This window comes from Rattus norvegicus, chromosome 2, assembly GCF_021556685.1.
Source record: "Rattus norvegicus strain SHRSP/BbbUtx chromosome 2, alternate assembly SHRSP_T2T, whole genome shotgun sequence".
Lineage (NCBI taxonomy): Eukaryota > Metazoa > Chordata > Mammalia > Rodentia > Muridae > Rattus > Rattus norvegicus.
Genome location: NC_141535.1, coordinates 27,986,332 through 28,006,396, shown reverse-complemented (window position 1 = coordinate 28,006,396; position 20,065 = coordinate 27,986,332). Strand labels below are relative to the sequence as shown.

The 20,065-nt window shown below is 42.9% G+C and overlaps 1 protein-coding gene across 8 annotated transcripts in view; it reads left to right on the top strand.

Annotated features, from left to right (window-relative positions):
- Pde8b (phosphodiesterase 8B) overlaps positions 1-20,065 on the top strand; it is a 232,890-nt gene that overhangs the window by 185,059 nt on the left and 27,766 nt on the right. For all 8 annotated transcript variants that reach the window (XM_087621627.1, XM_087621628.1, XM_087621629.1 and 5 more), the window contains 3 exon segments: positions 14,870-14,912; positions 16,953-17,030; positions 19,603-19,679. In XM_087621627.1, coding sequence (XP_087477753.1) covers positions 14,870-14,912; positions 16,953-17,030; positions 19,603-19,679 — 198 coding nt within the window.

Genomic DNA, 20,065 nt, shown 5'->3' with positions numbered 1-20,065 from the left:
TTCACTGAGGTGAACCATGAAAGCATCCCTCTGTAAAGGTTCTTCCAATCGAGTGCAGACTATAGAGCTCATGGCCACCATCTTGGCAGGTCAGGGACCTTGGACAGAAGGACACCTATGGTATTCGAATATGTATCTTGGCATTGCGAAGGAAGTGATGCTTCAACTTTCCCAAGAAAGTACTGGCCAGCAAGGGAGAATAACCCTGTACTGGGCTGGCAGTACCCGTACCCAGGAAGACAGCTTGGAATTTGTTTTTATATCTTGTGTCAACTTAAATATTCACATGCCTTTCCATCCATATCGGGCCATTCCACTGCACACCGCTTTGACATGAGTAACATTTTAAATGTTGTTCAGATAAAAAGGAAGAGACAAAGTCATATTTCCTATTAGGTTCACAGTTGTTACTGCAGGTGAGAGGAAGCCTGCCCCCCAAGCCCTTCCCATACCCCCCACATACCAGGATCTGCATCAGTGCATCCAGACTACTCCCTGTCCTGGTGTTGTCAATTGCTGAGATTCAGCTCAGAATACATGAAAGAGAATTAGCTGTGGCTGTGAGAACTGGGCTCCTGGATGCTGATCAGGTGTCTTGTTCCATGGCCAGAAGCTGCACAGTCGTGAGTGGGTTTTTAGAAGTGAATCTGCAAGTGGGTTTTGAAACTCCAGCAGGCTGCAAAAAGACCTTTGATCTGCACATCAGAGCTTTTTGTTTTTCGAGGAAATGCCCATCAGGAAGTGTTTTCACTGAAGAAAGATGATCAAAGATATCTGCATGATGCCACCGACTGGACTGTCGTTTCATTCTGTGTACACAAAAGAGAGAGGGTCTCCAGAGACCCAGTTCCCATCAGATCTCTGCGCCTAGGACTCGAGCTTGGTTAATTAGCATTCTAACACATCCATGAAAGCCTCCAGTTTGTAGTAAATGAAGAATAGTGAGTATTAAAAAACTGTTTAGCATGTCAGCTCTGTCAGCTGCCCTGATTATTTAAGCAGATAGTATCTTTGTTCATGCTAACCATCTATTTACTGATTTTTGTAATATTTGTGGGGCAGAAGAAACAAAAATTTGATAGTGCAAGTAAAAATCTCAGTTTGAAGTGGTGATCAAAACTTCTCTTCATCAAAGCCAGCATTCTTTTAAATGGCTGTGCTTGTTATTTTTCATCAATGTGACACAAACAAGAGCCACCTGGGAGAGAGATCCTCAAATGAAACATTGCCCCCATCAGATTGGTGCCCCCATCAGATTGGTGCCCCCATCAGATTGGTGCCTCCATCAGAATATTATTTGGGGGTTTCTTCCCCAGATTAGACCATTTAGTTCCCAAATAAAGGACACGAAACCTTAATATTTATAATAATCCTTAAAGCACCTGAACTGGGCAGATATCAACTCTCTGCTATTTTTCTACCTCCCTATCAATAATCCCAAGATATTACTTGCCAAGTTCTATGTAGGCCTGTCGTACTCCAGCAAGCCAGCTCTCGTGGCCATATATTCATGATCCCCCTGCCCCATGGCATGAGCCTTCTCCTCATTTTTCCCCTCTCCCTCTCGGTCTCTGTCTCAGAAACCCAAAGACTTGTCTACCTTGCTTCTGCCCAGCTACAGGCTGTGCTATTCAACCAATAGTTTTAAATTAAGGAACAAAGTTTGTACAACAAAAGCTAGTATACATGAGAATTCTCTCTTCTTGAGTGACATGCTAAACTAGACCCTGGTATACAGAATTTAGCATTACAATACATAGCAATAGACAAGACCTCAACAGTTCCCCCTTTTTGTCTAAATAAAAGGCGCTTTCTCTTATAATAATATTAAACAACATATAGTATAAACAATAATAAAAATTACTAGGTAAGAGTTACATTTTGGGGGGCTGGAGAGATGGCTCAGGGGTTAAGAGCACCGACTGCTCTTCCAGAGGTCCTGAGTTCAATTCCCAGCAACCACATGGTGGCTCACAACCATCTGTAATCAGATCTGATGTCCTCTTCTGGCGCATCTGAAGTCAGCTACAGTGTACTCATATATAATAAATAAATAAATCTTTAAAAAAAGTTACATTTTTGTGTAACTGTTTGTGTTTGGCAACTCAGGAGAAAGTATTATATTCTCTATCCCATCCTAGTTTGTATAGAGTTTTGTATCCAAACCATTTTTTTATATTGGAACATTTAAATCCTCTAACTTTCATAATTTTTAATTCCCAACCTTAAAATATCTCCTGAGACCTTAATTTTCCTAGATCCTTTATAACTTACGTTTAATTATGAGACTGACTATCTAGTCTTCAATCCCACCAGAGACCTGAGAAGGAATAAATATTAACTGAGTATGCAGGAAGTTCAGGGACACAGCTTCCAGAAATCATAGAAATGACAGAGTCATCTGACCACCTGGGCAGTCCCCAATAACCTCTATAAAGCTGGAGTATCTAATCGTCAGCCCTCTGACCCAGTATATCTGACAGACACATTTGTGAAGCAGGAATTATGAAGGACTTGCTTACCATGACTTGGCATAGTTGGCAGTTGACCTCCCACTTGTGTCTGTCTGTCCTTTCTGGATAGCATTCTGTTTGCTGATGGAATTAGGGCATTTTCTTTGCCCTAATTGTGGCTAGCTTGCCACAAATGAAGCCATCTCGAAATAGAGTCCCTTCAATGCTCATCATCTTCTTCCAAGTTGAATGGCTCTACCAGAAGCTGACATGTCTCAATGTCAAAAAAGCTTTAAATTAATAATAAGAAAGGTCTTTAAATGCTATATAGTCTGTGAGTCTCTAAGATTCTTGAAGACCGTCTATTCATAGCGTATCTGACTCCATATACCTTTCCAATCCAGGATGCATATATCTGTGATGATCTACATTAGTATCTGACGTGACCATGACTTTGACTGTCTGACTAATTAACTTGTATTTCTTAACCATCACTTATAGTTTGGAATGGTGGCTGTTCAAAGGGCTGGGGCTAAACCTTGCATTTTCAAATGAGCCACAAGGCACAACGCCTATATAAGAGTTGAAACATACATATATTGTATTGTAACAAAACTAAACCTAAATTTACCAATGAAAACCTAAAACCTGTAGCAATATACAACATTTTGTACCATAACAAAAACAATAATAGCTCGAAGTTAAAGAGTAGATTTGATAATCTATCCTTTATCTTATTATTTTATATGATATTTCTATATTTCCTTTTCTTCTCAACCCCTTTACCTTTATCTAAGAAAGAAGGATATAGAAAAGGAAAAGAAAGATAGAAATCCCTAAGTTCCCTATTTTGTCCTCCCTGTCCAAGACCATGACTATTTGTAACCATCCCCTTAAATAACAACATATCTATAATTCATAAAATTACCCAAATCATTCACCCCATCTTAAGGGACTGGAATGACAGGCTTTTTATAATTGCTTTTTGTTGACTTTGGACATAGAATTCCTTTATGGGGACCCAAGAAAATTGGAAAAATGGTTACGTCAAAGGAAACCCTGTTGTCCAGACTCTGGGTGCTATGAAAGTTCAGAGTTAAGTGAAGTCCTGACTAGATTAGTCTGTAAGGCTGGATTAATTGAGATCCTCTGGGGTCAGCAGCTTTCTTTGGAACTGTTCTAGAAGCAAGTCTTTTGAGGAAACAATACTGAGGCAGTTTGAGGTAGGGTCAAACGTCTCAGCATCTCTGAAGGTGGATCTTCTCAAGGTTGCTTTTGTTTTGTGTGTGTGGTGTGTTCCATTCTGTAGCATATAAACCTTTACAAGCAACATATAGTTTTATTAAAAAAAGAAAACATTTGTATGGGATGTGCAGGGTGTACAAATCAATTAAGGATGATTTTTCCACTGTCCGAGCAGGTGAATAACATCTATCTTTCTTTCTGTTTGATTATACATATTATATTCTAGTTAGATTATATAACCAATGCAATATAAGTCTCTATTTATGCCATCTGAAATGATAGCATGTAATTTTGTAGCCTACAAGATTTATTGGCCATGCACGGCTGAAGTTTTGGCTGGAGACATTTTTATGTCTTTTAGGCCTGGGCAGTATGTCTACATGCCCAGAGCTAGCCCAGGCAGGGTCTTCTTTCTTGTTCATTCTTCTTGAGGCATCAGAGGGGAAACAGTATCCATGGAGGGTACGACTTTGTCTTAGGAGATACGGGGTAAGATTTTTGTCTTATGAGATATTTAGGGTTGCTGTGTAATAATAAAAAGTTTACTTATCTAAGTTACCTTGCTACTGTAGCTGACCTGCTTTCTGTGATCCTCTGAGGACAGAAACTGCAGTCTCTGGCACTTAGCACCTCTTCCTAAAACAGCAAAGGATTAAGTACACAGCCTTTGTCCTATCTCAGCAGGAACTGCTGGTCTCTAACTTTCAGCCTGCTGATCAGAAGTCACAGGAAGAAAAAGGAACACTTTGAAAAGTGATTATAGCATTTGTTACTAAGTTGTAAAAAGTTTCCTATGAAAGCTACATGGGGAAAAGAATAAGTTCTTCTAAGTGGGGAAAAGGAAAAAAATTTTCTCTTGCTCTCTTTGTTCTCAGTAGTTATATATCTTTCAGAACACATGATCACATGCTTAAAAGTTCGTGACAAGTTCACACAAAGATCAAATCATAAATTGAAATTGAAACAGAGAATGTTTACATGCATATCCATTAGGATTATCTGGCTAAACATCTATCACCTGTCTCAGCTCTACAGGCTCACAGAAGGCTTAAAACCATAACTAACTTATTAGTGAAGTTGTGTTTAGATAAACTCAGTCAATATTTTATCTTCTGTCCTAGCACCTACAAATCATTAGCTCCCTTTTTATGACCTTTGGTTAATTGTTTTATAACCTCTTGGAATGTGCTTTGAGTAGGAGAAAGTCTGGTTACCATCTAAGAGCAATTAAGTGGTGACACTTGGGAGACTGGCAGAGTTCTTATTGAAGTTTGACTATCAGAAAAGGACCTAATAGCGCTCCCACTATTAAAGAGCTTAATAATCACTGATACAATCTTAGGAATTCTTATAGGATCATCATTAAGACTTAAGAAGTCATCTACAAGACAGTACATCTTTGTAGATCTGCAGAGATCTGCTCAAAAGGGATGCTAATGGATAGTGGTTGTTATATTATGTTTAATAATAACAGGAAAAGCATATTAAGAGCAGAAATCTTTTCTAAAATGAATTCTCTTAGGGCCTTGCCTATAAGAGCGAATCTGTTGTGGATTATGTTATAATCCAAAGCAGACCATCTCAGGAAGATAACCTGCTAGTTATTAGCTTGTCCTGTTATAGCTCCTGACATCTATAAAGCATTTCCTCGATTAATGACCGATGTGGGAATTCCCAGCCTATTGTGGGTGGTGCCATTTCTGGACCTGTAGCCCTGTATTGTATAAGAAAGCAGCCTGAGTGAGTCAGTGTCCCTCTGTGGTCTCCACCCTAAGCTTTATCCCAGTAACAGAAGAACCAAAGTAGGACAATGACCAGGGAGAATTGCTGTCACTTCCCATTTCATTAAAGATGTGTGGATAGATGCAAGCATTCTTTTAGTTTATTTTTTCAAAAAAAAAAGTCTATATGATGAGAGCCACAGTACGATGTTCCATAGAGATGCTCTCAGAGGCTCGGGGAGCCCAGACAGGGCTGAGGGTATGCTCTGGTACCTGAAGGCCTTGATTTGTCTCCTTTATCAAATTTGGCATTATTAGAGAAAACGGGCATACTGTTCTCTGTACTGTATTTGCTTCTTACTTTTAAAGTGACATTTCATAGAAATTGCTTTATCTGTGTTTTACTGTAAAACTTTATGAACTAGTATCTTTAGTGACAGAAGTATTAAGTATAATTATCAAAGACCAATGCGATGGCCAAATAATTAATAGTGATGTCTTTAACACAGGCATAGGATAAGGACCCCAGTTAACTCAGTCTCATGGATTCATCTCATATTTAGTGGCCACTATGCCCCAGATGTTGTTAGCACTGAGAACACAGCAGTAATCAAGTTAGGCATAACCTCCATCCAAGCATCAAGAGACAGAATAGTCACAGATGCAAAGGCACAGGCTGTATTAGGTCATTCAGAAACATCCACTGAGAACACAAGACTGAAGGTCTTGACTTCATGACCCCATGAGGGACTAAAGTGAGAAGGAAGTATTAAAACTTTTCTGATTGGAGTAGAACATGAACAAGACCTGAAGGACAGGGTGAGGCCAAGAGAGCAGATTAAGAACTTCCCAGCAGAGACCTGAGAACTCAGGGTAGCATGGCATTGCTCTGCAGTGCATGGGGAGCTAGCCAGAGCCAGGCTCCAAGGGAGAGTCTCACTGACTGATTATATATACAATGAGGCTGAGTCCAATGGGAAGTGGGAGTTTCTATTTTATTTTATTATTTTGTTGTTGTTGCCTTGAGACAGGGTCTCGCTACATAGCCCTGGTTGTCTTAGAACTCACTATGTAGACCAGGGTGGCCTCAAACTCACAGAGATGCACATGACTCTGCCTCCCCGACTGCTGAGTGCTGGGATAAAAGGCGTGCACCACCCAACACTTTCTTATGAAAAATATATATATGGGAGGGTAAAGTTTAAATTTTTAGGAAAACATCTTAAAAATTAGATAATTGGAAGACATGTAAGTGACTACCCATTCACGTACTACCTCAGTCCCACAGTTAGCATGTGACTCCATAGATCATTTCATGTATAGTCCTGAAACCATCCTTCATTGTCTCCTTTTTTTTATGTTTGTCAACTATTAAGTATTGAGCACACATCAGTGTAGCTTACTGCTTGTCCCATCAGCATGCATATTAACTAGAATTTAATAACTTTTAAGGTAGAAAACATATAATCTTACATTTTCCCTTGAGTTTGAAGAGCATACTTCTAACTCCCATTATTATCGAAAACAAAGAGAACATCAAATGTTACCTTCTTAAAAGTTCCTTCCCTTGAGGGTCCTTACCTGCACCCCTTTCCTCCCTGCTCCTAGAAGGCCTTATTCTACATGGGTTAATAATAGGCTTGCTAGAAGATCATCTAGTTTGTTGCTCTGTTGTCTGGCTTCCTTTGCTCACTAGAAGCTTTCTGAGATTCGCCTGGGCTGTGTGCGCCAATAACACCTTCCTGTTTGTTTGGGGGTTTTGTTTTACATTTTTGTTTGTTTGGTGTTTGTTTTTGTGTTTCACTCTATGACCCTGTTAATGGAGCCCTGTGTTGTTTCTAGCTCTGGGCTTCTTTGAACACCCTTGAATGAGTTACTTTTGTGATAAGATGTCTTTTTGTACCAAGGTAATATTTTATCTTGGAGATTGTTCATAAAAATTGAAAGTGCCAGACTTGGCGTTCAAAGAGATTATATAATTTTATCCTCCTTCCAAGGTGTGAGTATTCCAAGTGTTTTTCTTTGACAGTTTCTTCCTAGCCATTCTGGTGGGTGAGAAAGGGATATAATCTTTCTTTAAATGTAGAAAGTTATTTATTGAAGGACTTGATAGAGATTTATAAAGCTAATGGAAATCCCTGAAAATGTGAAAAAAATATTAACTTCAGTGTCACTGCAACTTACCTAGCTTCATGACATCTAGCATTTCTGTCCCTCATGGGACGAGTCTAAGAATGTTATAAACCCTTTCCACTTACAACTTTTTACCTAAGATAGGTACAGAAAAATCCATGTATAAGTCAACCATTTACTGATACTTACTCACAGTGAGAATTTAAAACAATTATTCAATGTATGCCTATTTTTAACTTTATTAAAGACAACAAATTTAAATACTAATTGGATCAATGTTTGCTTTTGCAAAAAAGGGCTAAACATTGGCTGAACATTTGATACTGCATAACACAGATGATCACTTTCGGCGTCCTTCAGTGTTGATCGATATTTTGATTTTATAATTATCAATGTTGAAATCACCAACTTGCAAAAATACATAGTGCAAAACACCAGAAGTATGCTTGGGGCCATCTCATAAGTCATTGGAAATCCTGTCCTAGCCCCACCCAGAATTCATGAAGATTGTGTTGAGACTTGAGTCTGCTGAGCTGGTGTCTGAGAGACTCTGCCTGCTAATGGTTGACAGCATTTTGAACTGGGAACCAATGAGGAGAGAAAGACCCATCCAGCCTGCCCTAAGCTAATTCTGTTAGTAAGACAATAAAACCATGACATTTTACTCCAAAGATCAAATATTCTGACACAATAGAGGTCAGAGGAATGCTAATTAATATTTACATGCTGAGGAACAATGGTAGGAAAATAGTAAATCTTTCCTCTATAATTAATGTTTCCATCCAAGCAGAAAATTATAGCATTCCATATCATACACAGGCCCGAAATCCAAGCTGAGGTGTGGCAGGCCGCATAGCTGTCAGCACATGGATGGCAGAATGTACAGGACAAACTGTACAAATTGGCGTTCTGAACCAGGATTTCAGAGAAGCTGTGTGATGCAGAACAAGCCAGTACTGCTGGGAACGCCTGCATTTATTATGTGCTGGTTTTAAATTAACTGTGGTCACTGTGCATTCAGAAACATTCTATTATTGTCAAGCATTTCATGCTTCCCATATTCAGTTCCATGGCCCCGTATGCCATTGTGACCCATGGGTTAAGAAGCAGGGGTCTCCGTGAACCTAAGGACTTTCATACCGCAGTAAACTAAAGATAGTTTTAAAATTAATCTTCTTTAAGAAACAAATGACCCTGAAATTACAGAGAGAGAGGAGGAGGAGGAGGAGGAGGAGGAGGAGGAGGAGGAAGAGGAGGAGGAGGAGGAAGAGGAGGAAGAGGAGGAGGAGGAGGAAGAGGAGGAGGAAGAGGAGGAAGGAGAGGAGGGAGAGGAGGAAGAGGAGGAGGAGGGGAGAGAGAGAGAGAGAGAGAGAGAGAGAGAGAGAGAGAGAGAGAGAGAGAGTGTTTGTAGTACTTCTTAGAGTTGAGTGTATTAAGAGGCTGAGGCTGTAACTCTGGGAAAATGGAACTAACCATTCATGACCGAGAACCTGACTTTAACCCTAGGACCATCACAAAGAACCACTCAGAAAAGAAGGATACATCATGTAAAGCTGAGCATGATCAGTGATTAGTAATGTAAGCACAGGACAGCAAATATTATGGAAAGCTACAATATTTTAACTAAAGGTTTAAAATTACAATTACACTGCCATGCATGTGTGTGGCATACAAACACACACACGCACGCACACATGCACGCATGCACACACACAAGCTGCAAGCCTCAAGGGCTTGCTGGGAAAATCACATCTCTGAGCTCCGGGTGTTTTATAGGCCAAAGACAAAAGAATTCTCTGCAGAAACTACTGCTTTTAAAGCCTGTGGCCCCAGTGGTAACAGCTGTTGTCAGCATTCCCAGGCCTCCCTGCACAGCATTTTAAGCTTTACAAGAGGAAAGCCAGTGTGCTCTTAGAGAAAGTGATAAGCCTGAGGATGTCTTACCTGGTCTTGCTAAAGCATGCACAGGACAAAGCATGTGCCTCCCCAGAATTCAGGGGAAAGGCTGTGCTGATCTGTGAGGTATTTTCAGGCCCTGGATGACAATCCAGGACTGGGACAACGTTTCTAAGGCTTTGGCTGAAGAGGCATGTAACAAAGACAGTTGACTCTCAAATTGTCTAGAGAAAGAAAGCGAGGTTATAGTTCTGTGTACCACCAGCGGGGTAACAGAGGCAGGATACCAAACATTAAACCTCAGCCTCCCCGCCCTGCATGACCAAGGAAATGGCTGCTTCTCTGGAAAGTTTGCAAGCTTTCTAGCTGCCAGCATTCAGCTAACATCCAAAACATCCGCTGTCATGAGTCAAACGCCATCCCTCTTCCTACCCATCAGAGACTATAGAGCTAGCCAATCCTTGCCGGTATTCTCCAGGAGTTCCACTAAGGGTTATGAGGAAGGTCATTTCGGAATAATTCCTGCTGAGTTATTAACATTGATAGTTTTAGATCTTGGAGGATAAACTCTTGTTCTGAGTGGGGATTTTATCACCATGGGAGTCCTGTAGACTGAGGATACTCAGAGGAGGCATGTTGGTTATCAGTTAGAGAACTTATATGAAAAGTGCACTAAAATCAGGGACTAAACAAGGCTGCCCACTCTCTCCCTACTTATTCAATATAGTTCTTGAAGTTCTAGCCAGAGCAATCAGACAACAAAAGGAAATCAAGGGGATACAGATTGGTAAAGAAGAAGTCAAAATATCACTATTTGCAGATGATATGATAGTATATTTAAGTGATCCCAAAAGTTCCACCAGAGAACTACTAAAGCTGATAAACAACTTCAGCAAAGTGGCTGGGTATAAAATTAACTCAAATAAATCAGTTGCCTTCCTCTATACAAAAGAGAAACAAGCCGAGAAAGAAATTAGGGAAACGACACCCTTCATAATAGACCCAAACAATATAAAGTACCTCAGTGTGACTTTAACCAAGCAAGTAAAAGATCTGTACAATAAGAACTTCAAGACTCTGAAGAAAGAAATTGAAGAAGACCTCAGAAGATGGAAAGATCTCCCATGCTCATGGATTGGCAGGATTAATATAGTAAAAATGGCCATTTTACCAAAAGCGATCTACAGATTCAATGCAATCCCCATCAAAATACCAATCCAATTCTTCCAAGAGTTAGACAGAACAATTTGCAAATTCATCTGGAATAACAAAAAACCCAGGATAACTAAAACTATTCTCAACAATAAGAGGACTTCAGGGGGAATCACTATCCCTGAACTCAAGCAATATTACAGAGCAATAGTGATAAAAACTGCATGGTATTGGTACAGAGACAGACAGATAGACAAATGGAACAGAATTGAAGACCCAGAAATGAACCCACACACCTATGGGCACTTGATTTTTGACAAAGGAGCCAAAACCATTCAATGGAAAAAAGATAGCATTTTCAGCAAATGGTGCTGATTCAACTGGAGGTCAACATGTAGAAGAATGCAAATCGATCCATGCTTATCACCCTGTACAAAGCTTAAGTCCAAATGGATCAAGGACCTCCACATCAAACCAGATACACTCAAACTAATAGAAGAAAAACTAGGGCAGCATCTCGAACACATGGGCACTGGAAAAAATTTCCTGAACAAAACACCAATGGCTTATGCTCTAAGATCAAGAATCGACAAATGGGATCTCATAAAACTGCAAAGCTTCTGTAAGGCAAAGGACACTGTGGTTAGGACAAAACGGCAACCAACAGATTGGGAAAAGATCTTTACCAATCCTACAACAGATAGAGGCCTTATATCCAAAATATACAAAGAACTCAAGAAGCTAGACCGCAGGGAGACAAATAACCCTATTAAAAAATGGGGTTCAAAGAATTCACAGCTGAGGAATGCCAAATGGCTGAGAAACACCTAAAGAAATGTTCAACATCTTTAGTCATAAGGGAAATGCAAATCAAAACAACCCTGAGATTTCACCTCACACCAGTGAGAATGGCTAAGATCAAAAACTCAGGTGACAACAAATGCTGGCGAGGATGTGGAGAAAGAGGAACACTCCTCCATTGTTGGTGGGATTGCAGACTGGTAAAACCATTCTGGAAATCAGTCTGGAGGTTCCTCAGAAAATTGGACATTGAACTACCTGAGGATCCAGCTATACCTCTCTTGGGCAAATACCCACAAGATGCCCCAACATATAAAAAAGACACGTGCTCCACTATGTTCATAGCAGCCTTATTTATAATAGCCAGAAGCTGGAAAGAACCCAGATGCCCTTCAACAGAGGAATGGATACAGAAAATGTGGTACATCTACACAATGGAATATTACTCAGCTATCAAAAACAATGCCTTTATGAAATTCATAGACAAATGGTTGGAACTGGAAAATATCATCCTGAGTGAGGTAACCCAATCACAGAAAAACATACATCGTATGCACTCATTAATAAGTGGCTATTAGCACAAATGCTTGAATTACCCTAGATGCATAGAACAAATGAAACTCAAGATGGATGATCAAAATGTGAATGCTTCACTCCTTCTTTAAAAGGGGAACAAGAATACCCTTGGCAGGGAATAGAGAGGCAAAGATTAAAACAGAAACAGAAGGAACACCCATTCAGAGCCTGCCCCACATGTGGCCCATACATATACAGCCACCCAATTAGACAAGATGGATGAAGCAAAGAAGTGCAGGCCGACAGGAGCCGGATGTAGATCTCTCCTGAGAGACACAGCCAGAATACAGCAAATACAGAGGCGAATGCCAGCAGCAAACCACTGAACTGAGAATAGGACCCCCGTTGAAAGAATCAGAGAAAGGACTGGAAGAGCTTGAAGGGGCTCGAGACCCCATATGTATAACAATGCCAAGCAACCAGAGCTTCCAGGGACTAAGCCACTACCTAAAGACTATACATGGACTGACCCTGGACTCTGACCTCATAGGTAGCAATGAATATCCTAGTAAGAGCACCAGTGGAAGGGGAAGCCCTGGGTCCTGCTAAGACTGAACCCCCAGTGAACGTGATTGTTGGGGGGAGGGCGGCAATGGGGGGAGGATGGGGAGGGGAACACCCATATAGAAGGGGAGGGGGAGGGATTAGGGGGATGTTTGCCCGGAAACCGGGAAAGGGAATAACATTCGAAATGTAAATAAGAAATACTCAAGTTAATAAAAAAAAAAAGAAAGAAAAAAAAGAGAAGTGCAAGATTGATAGGACGTGTGGGGGTCGGGGGAGGAGCCCCCAGTTGTCCTCTCTCCAGAGGATTATGAAGTGGGGTCACAATATAGCATCCTGGTGCAACAGACTCTGGCTGTAAATCCTAGAGAGCCTCTGGCCACTTCTGCTGGCAGTAGGTAGAGAGCCCAGAAGAGGCCAGTGTGCTAATGTGGAGGCAGCAAATTCAGCTCAAAGTCCCAAGGGACGCATCGTATGAGGAAAAAGATGGGCCAGAGATATCCCAGGTCATGGGAACACGCCTGTGTTCTTCCTTCCAGATCCACCCCTCCACACCCCATCAGTGGATGGAACACATTTTAAATCCTAAATCAGGGCTGAGCTGCCTCCACTCCCAACAGAACGCAAGGCCCACAGTGTAAGTCATGGGAGCCATATTGATGACCCGTGAGCCTATGAGAAATGAGGAAAGGGGAGTTGGGGCAGAGGTGGATCTTGTTACCACTTTTTCCCCCCATAATATGGGAAACCATAGGCTTTGCTCCTGTGTGTGTGTGTGTGTGTGTGTGTGTGTGTTTTGATTAAAGAGAAAAGCTTTTAAGCAAGAGCTAATTGACAGAACGAAACAAGAGTTTTTATAAATACTGAACACAAAAAAATGTTCACTTGACCTTAGTGGCTTTGTAGAAAATGGTCTTTATTCCAGAAGGAAATGGCGTTCATGCAAGGAATAAGAAAAGGTACCATAATTCTGAGGTGAGAGTCGAGAGCCATGATTAACATGACCGAGACATCACAGGTGGGTGGTGGGGTTTCTATTGGTGTTTTGTGAGGAAATGAAATGAACTGAGCAGAAGAGCTCTTAGGAAGCCTAATTCTAGAAGCTCAGCTTCACTTGGTTATTTTCATGCCTTTGTGTGCATGCCCATGTGAGTGTGTGTATGTGTGTGTGTGTGCATGCAGGTTCACATCAGGTGCACATGGAGGCCAGGGGTTAACATGGGGTGTCTTCCTCAGTCACTCTCTGCCTTATTTTTTGAATCAAGTCCTCTCACCGAACTGGCCAATGGGCTGTAGGCATTTGCCACTCTCCCTCATAGCACCGGAGTTACAGATACATGTCACCATTCCTAGATTCTTACATGGAGCCTAGATATCTGAACTCAGACCTCATGTGGCAGCCACTTTACCAATGGAGCCATCTCCCCAGCCTCTACCTGATTCTTCAATGGTTCAGTGAAGCCTGGGACATTTTACCTGTGTCCGATAAAGGGGCTTTCAGGCCATCCCAGTTGCTGTTGCTAAGCCATGCCAGTCTTCTTTAACGGACAGTTTCCCCACATTTACCTGTTTTGATAAACTTAACCTTGCCTCTTCATTGAGTGCTGCACAGGTCGACAGCCCTGAGCCCTGGATGAAAGCAGCTGGATTTAGCAGGGAAACAGTGGGATTCTAAGTGCGAATGAATGACAGTGACAACGTGCCCACCAGCAGTGCCTTAGTCAATTGTACATGCAAGAAATGCAGAGTCCACAGAAAACCTGTGTATTCCTCCTGGTGTTGATGATGACTTCTGTTGGTCCTTTGACTGATGTCTATTGAATATCCACACCGAATCATTAGCATGAAACGAACCCGATAATGAGAAAGAACCAGGTGCTAAACAGCTTCCACACTTCAGGCCTCGCGAGGAGACAGTCCATCAGTTGACTCTGTCAGCAATGGAGGAGTGTTTGAAAAACATTTAAGAAATGGCTCTAAAAACAGAAATTTTACATTTCACTCAGGCTTTGTATTTGGGAAAAAAAAAACAAAAAAAAAAAACAAATAAAACCTTACCTGAAGCAAGCAGGTTCCATATTGACTTACTGAAATTTGACTTGAAAATTTCTGCATTTCTACAGACTGTCAAGATGAGGCTAGCTGGAGGTTTAGTCTGCCTGGAGAGTCCCTCCCTCAGGCACTTTCTGCTCTTGGGCTGCTGACCAAGTGTCTGAAGGCTTTAGAGCATTTGTGGTCTTATCCTCGGTGTGTGTCTCTCATCTTTTCATGCAATCTGTGCCACGCCTTGCTTTCTGGAGACCTTCGGAACTTTTGGAACTAAGTTGCTAAAGGCCTCAAATGACATACGTCTCTTTCTCTTTTTACCAAACTTTGCAACGACTCCAGATCCACAGGATTCATCGCGATTCCGGAGACAACTCTCAGACAGGTGAGACCATTGGCTTTTACTCTCTGCTGAGGGGTACCTTGTCAACCCAGTTTACCGTCGCTCTGGGGGCTCGAGAGGTTGAGGTTCAAGATGACATTTGTCACCCTAGATTGGGGATGGCTAAAACCTAAGCTGGCATTGGAGGGTTGGAGAGTCAGAGGAACAACAGGCATCTTTTACAAACCTTGTCTCTAGGTTTGTGATAGCCTTCCCTCCTAAAATCCTCCCCTTCTAGGTTTTCTTTTCTTGGCTAGAGACCACGTAGAGCAGATGAACCCAGTGCAGAGTGGAGTCCAGAGGAGAGGAAGGCCACCTAGGGCTGAGAACATAGTAACGGGTCATCCATGTCTGTTCCCTCTCCAAGTAGAGCATGGCGACTGGCTTTACAAATGGAAACCCGCCAGACACTGTATCACACTAGAGAACGGCAATAAGCCATCCCATGTCCCTTACAGTGCCCAGCATGGTTTTACACATAATAGACACTCGGCCAATGCTCACAGACCCTTCAGCAGCTAAAAACCTCCCTCCTGGACAGCACAGGGTCAATCACTTATCAGCTCTTTGGCCTTGGCCTCCCTACCTAGTGTTTCCAGCTTCCAGACTTCATTATTCCCACTGGTACCGTGGGGATAGAACTCTGTCACTTTCAGAAGTGACGTCAGTGTTAAATGAGATGGCTGTTTTATTTAAAGGACCTAGCACAATGTCTGGTGCACAGTAGGCTCTCGGTAACTATTTTTATGGGAGGCAGGGGCCCTTTGTCACTAAGTTCTTCTCGATGATTGAGATTTTTAATTCATTCCGTGGGTTCTCTCATTTAAAGTGATGATTCTCTCATTTAAACGACCCTCACTGAAGACTAACTTCTCCAAACTTAGAACCAGTTTGGTTGCCGTGGATCCTTATAATTCTATGAAATGAAATCAAGACAAACAACAGCGTCCAGCTTTGAATAATTTGAAATGAATCATTGTTGTGTGCTGGGCTAATGGACAGATGTAATTAAACAGGTAAAACCTGTAGGCTTACTGTGTGCTCGGCAGTCTTCTAGGGGCTACTGAGGATTAGCTCAGGTTTTAATAGCCTCTGAATGAGAAACTCTAGTTATCCTCACTTTACAGACGTTGGGACACAGAGAGGCTAAGGACACCTCCCATGTTGTATAGCTACTGGAGGACACATTAAGCCAGAAGCTGCACAATTTGGCTCTGGAGTTGGTTTCTTCCGTATTACCCTGTCTCGCCATTTTTCCTGTGACAGCATTGTGCGTCACGGTTTTCTGCATGAATCGGCCAATGTAATGGCACCCGAGAAAGACATTCTTCCCACTGGGCTTTGTGTTGCCTTGGGGTGGTTCTAGCTTATGGTTAAGCTCTTCTTCTCATTCAGGAGTTACTGGCTAGGAGCGAATGTGCTGAAAGGGTGTCTTTCTAAGGCCAATACGGTTACCCTGACATTTGTTTTACACCATGGTACCCATCATGGTGTGTGATTCTCGGCATCAGCCCCACGGAGCGTTTCGGTGTTGACTTTCCGTACCCATGACCTGCAGGACATGGTCACTTGATGAAATCCACTCTCAGAGAAGCCAGATGATTATGTAGACATCTGACTTTCTAGGAGGGCCCCAAACTTGTCCAAACTAGCTTCTCAATGCAGATATCTGTGGATTTCACTAGGATCTTATTTCTCCAGAGCTTCCCTACCCAGGCGAGTGTAGTCCTTTAGGAAGATGAACCCCCAAACATTCCCTTTAAGTTTTATCTTCAGGATGACATTTTAGTTATGGGACTAAATAACCCCCAGTAAACACTGCTTCCAATGTAATGAAGTCCCAGAAGAACAAACTGTTTCCCTGCTAGAATGACTGATCATTTTGTGTTGATTTGAAGAGAAAGTAGTTCTTGATTCTTGGATTTACTTTCTAGAGCTTAAAAAGTTCGCTCATTTTCTTTGGAGAATGCGGGGGAAGGTGTGGGCTCACACCACAGTACCCAGAAAGCCAGCCTCATTCTGTTTCTCCTTTGAACTCCCCAGAGCCTCATTCGTTCAGACACAAGAGCAGGAGAAAAGAGTCCATTGATGTGAAATCAATATCTTCTCGAGGCAGTGATGGTAAGAAGTTTCTCAGGTTTCCTTGACCTTTTCAACACGTAGAAAATGACAGAGTAGCAGGCTCAAACATTTCATCAAGGTGGAAACTCTGAGGAGAAAGAGTTCAACTGGAGTAGACTTTTCTTCCAATACACTGAAAACATTTTAGGATTTAAGGGAATAAATTCTCTCAGCCTTCTGTGGTATTTTTCTTTTCCCTGAAGGGACAACGAGCTGTTTCTTTCATGGCCCAACCTGTCAGACCACATCACTATGTGTAGTGTGTGTGTAGCAATGCAGTCTCAGTAGCTAGGCAAGGTCACCCTTGGGTGCTGGTGGCAAGGGGCCAGGGAGCATCCTGGCTTCCCAGACTCAATGTACATCCACCACCTTGTTCCTTAATGAAAGGCCAGAAACCATGAGTCACAACCTCATAAAATGCTTTGTGAGTTTAATGAATCAAGCCTAAGTAACCAAGTTGGGGGTGATGGGAAGTCATTCCTCTGAGTCAGGGGAGTAGGAGACACAGAGGTGGCAGTGTCTGCAGGTACTACTCATTTGGTTCTGAGGGGTAGAGGGTGTCTAGGAAGCTGCAATGCAAAACAAGGCCAGGGCAGGAGCTGAGCAGAACTGGGCAGAGACTGGGGCAGAGGCAAGGACTAGTGCGTCTGTAGCTATAGAGAAGCTTCACCATGAGCTGTGCAGACATGAACGCTTGCTTGTGTGCTGATAAAGAGTAGAGGGTCCGAGCTCAGATTTGCACTCTTGTAAGAAACAGAGGAGTGTTGAAGAGAGAAAATGTGAGAGTATCCCATGAACCAAGGAGGAAAGAGAGTGGGGTCAAAGGGGGCTGCAGGATTCATACTGGGGAGCAGAGAACAGATACATTTCACACATTTGGGTTAGTTCTGTCTTCCAGTCTCAGAGTCAGTCTGTCTCCCCCCACCCACCCGTGTGTGTGTTTGTATATGTGTGTGTGTGTGTGTTTGTGTGCATGTGTGTGTCTGTGTGTGTGTATGTGCATCTGTGTGTGTATGTGCATCTGTGTATGTGTGGTTGAGGTGTGTGTGTGTGTGTGTGTGTCTGTGTGTGTGTCTGTGTATGTCTGTGTGTGTTACTGTGTGTGGGCATTTGTGTGTATCTGTGTGTGTATGGTATGTGAGGTGTGTGTTTGTGTGAATGCGTGTGTGTCTGTGTGTGTGTATGTGCATCTGTGTGTGTGGTGTGAGGTGTGTGTTTGTGTGTGTGTCTGTGTGTGTGTATGTGCATCTGTGTGTATGTGTGTGTGCATCTGTGTGTGTATGTGCATCTGTGTGTGTGGTGTGAGGTGTGTGTTTGTGTGTGTGTCTGTCTGTGTGTATGTGCATCTATGTGTATGTGTGTATGCATCTGTGTATGTGTGGTATGAGGTGTATGTTTGTGTGTATGTGTGTGTACCATGTGGTTTCTGGTATACTGTGGTGCTGAGGATGAAACCCAGGATCTCACACAGTTAAGGCAAGCACTGAGCCACTGAACCACACTCTGACCCACTTTTCTTTTAATTTGGCAAGTGGAAGGGTAGTTATAAGGGCTGAGAGGGGCTTGTCAGTCCCTATGGGGGAGGAGAGTGAACTAAAAAAATAAGTGCTAGAGTGGGGGACATCACAGGCTTTCCAGTCCTGTGAATCACAACAGAAGAACGGAGGACCAGAGTCGTGGCTTAAATAGACAAGGCTGCAGAGCCTAGAGACAAAACAGAGACTGCAGAGCAGGACAGCCTGGCGCAGGGACAGGGAGCAAGGATCATGAGATAGGCTGAGGCCATGTTGGAGAGGATGCTAGAGAGGGCACCTGAGCCAGTTGGCCTGGCGTTTGGAGCAGCTCTGTGGTCCCTCACAGGCAAGGTGGGAACTGGGGAGCACAGCAGAGGCAGGCAATGACTGAAACCCCTGTCCCAGAGCCCTGCTGAGCATGGCTGGATAAAGTCCTCCCATCTCTGAAACAGGTCTGACCTCTAGGGTGCACCTCAGAGAAGGTTAAAAATGTTGATGAAGACAGGCCTTTAAAGGAAGGCTTTCTACCATTTGAATCTTAAACCACATCTAAGAGTCACCTGCTCAAAAAAAAAAAAGTCATTTTAAAATGAGTTCATCCCGGTTACAGCTAGAACTATCAGGTCCTAATGGCTGAGGAAGGAGCCAGGCTGGTCCACCTCACTAGTTCATACTGAGACACTTAATCTCCTGTCCTGTCACGGGGTAGGTTCACATTCATGCACCCTGTGGCACTGGGAGGAAAGGGCTTTAGTGACCCATGGAAGAGGGAGTCCTGTGAGGTCATTGGGCTACAGGCATGAGACAACAGGATTGATCAGCCTCTGTCCACTTCCCCTGTGGAGTGGGGGTCGCCAAGCCTTCTGACAACAGAGCACCTTACATGCTTCTGGGGCTGAGTGGTTGGCCCTAGAGGGACATAAGATGATCAGACTGACTGAGTTATGGGGAAGGAGGTCCTAGAAGAACAAGGCCTCGTCTATGAGGGGACTTCTCCTCTGCATTTAGCCTAAACTGGACCACCAGCCCCAGATCAGACTGTTCTGCCTTCTCTCTAGCGCCAAGCCTACAGAATCGCCGCTACCCCTCCATGGCAAGGATCCACTCCATGACCATTGAGGCCCCCATCACAAAGGTAAGTGACAGCTGTAACCTCCGCCGTGTGCTCAGTGCCCGACTGGCCTAGAGCTGTCGTCTGCGGATAGCAGAGTTGATGCCTAATGGGTAGTGCAGATATTAAGCCGACACAAACACTAACGTGGTTGTACAATGCAATCAGTGCAGTGAAGGCAGCCATGCCAAAGCTCTGTGAGAGACTGGGAGAAGGGCTAGAGTCAGGCTGGGTGAGGCGGTAGTCAGGAAAGCTCTCTCTATAGAGGGAGTCATGTTTGAAGCCCAACTTAAACTGAGAATCACATTGGTCAGAGGGAGACTTCTGGGACAGGAGCAGCAAAGACCATCATAGAGATGTTCCACCAAACTGAGACAGAAGCCAGGGAGGCTGGGGTGTGGCCCACAGAG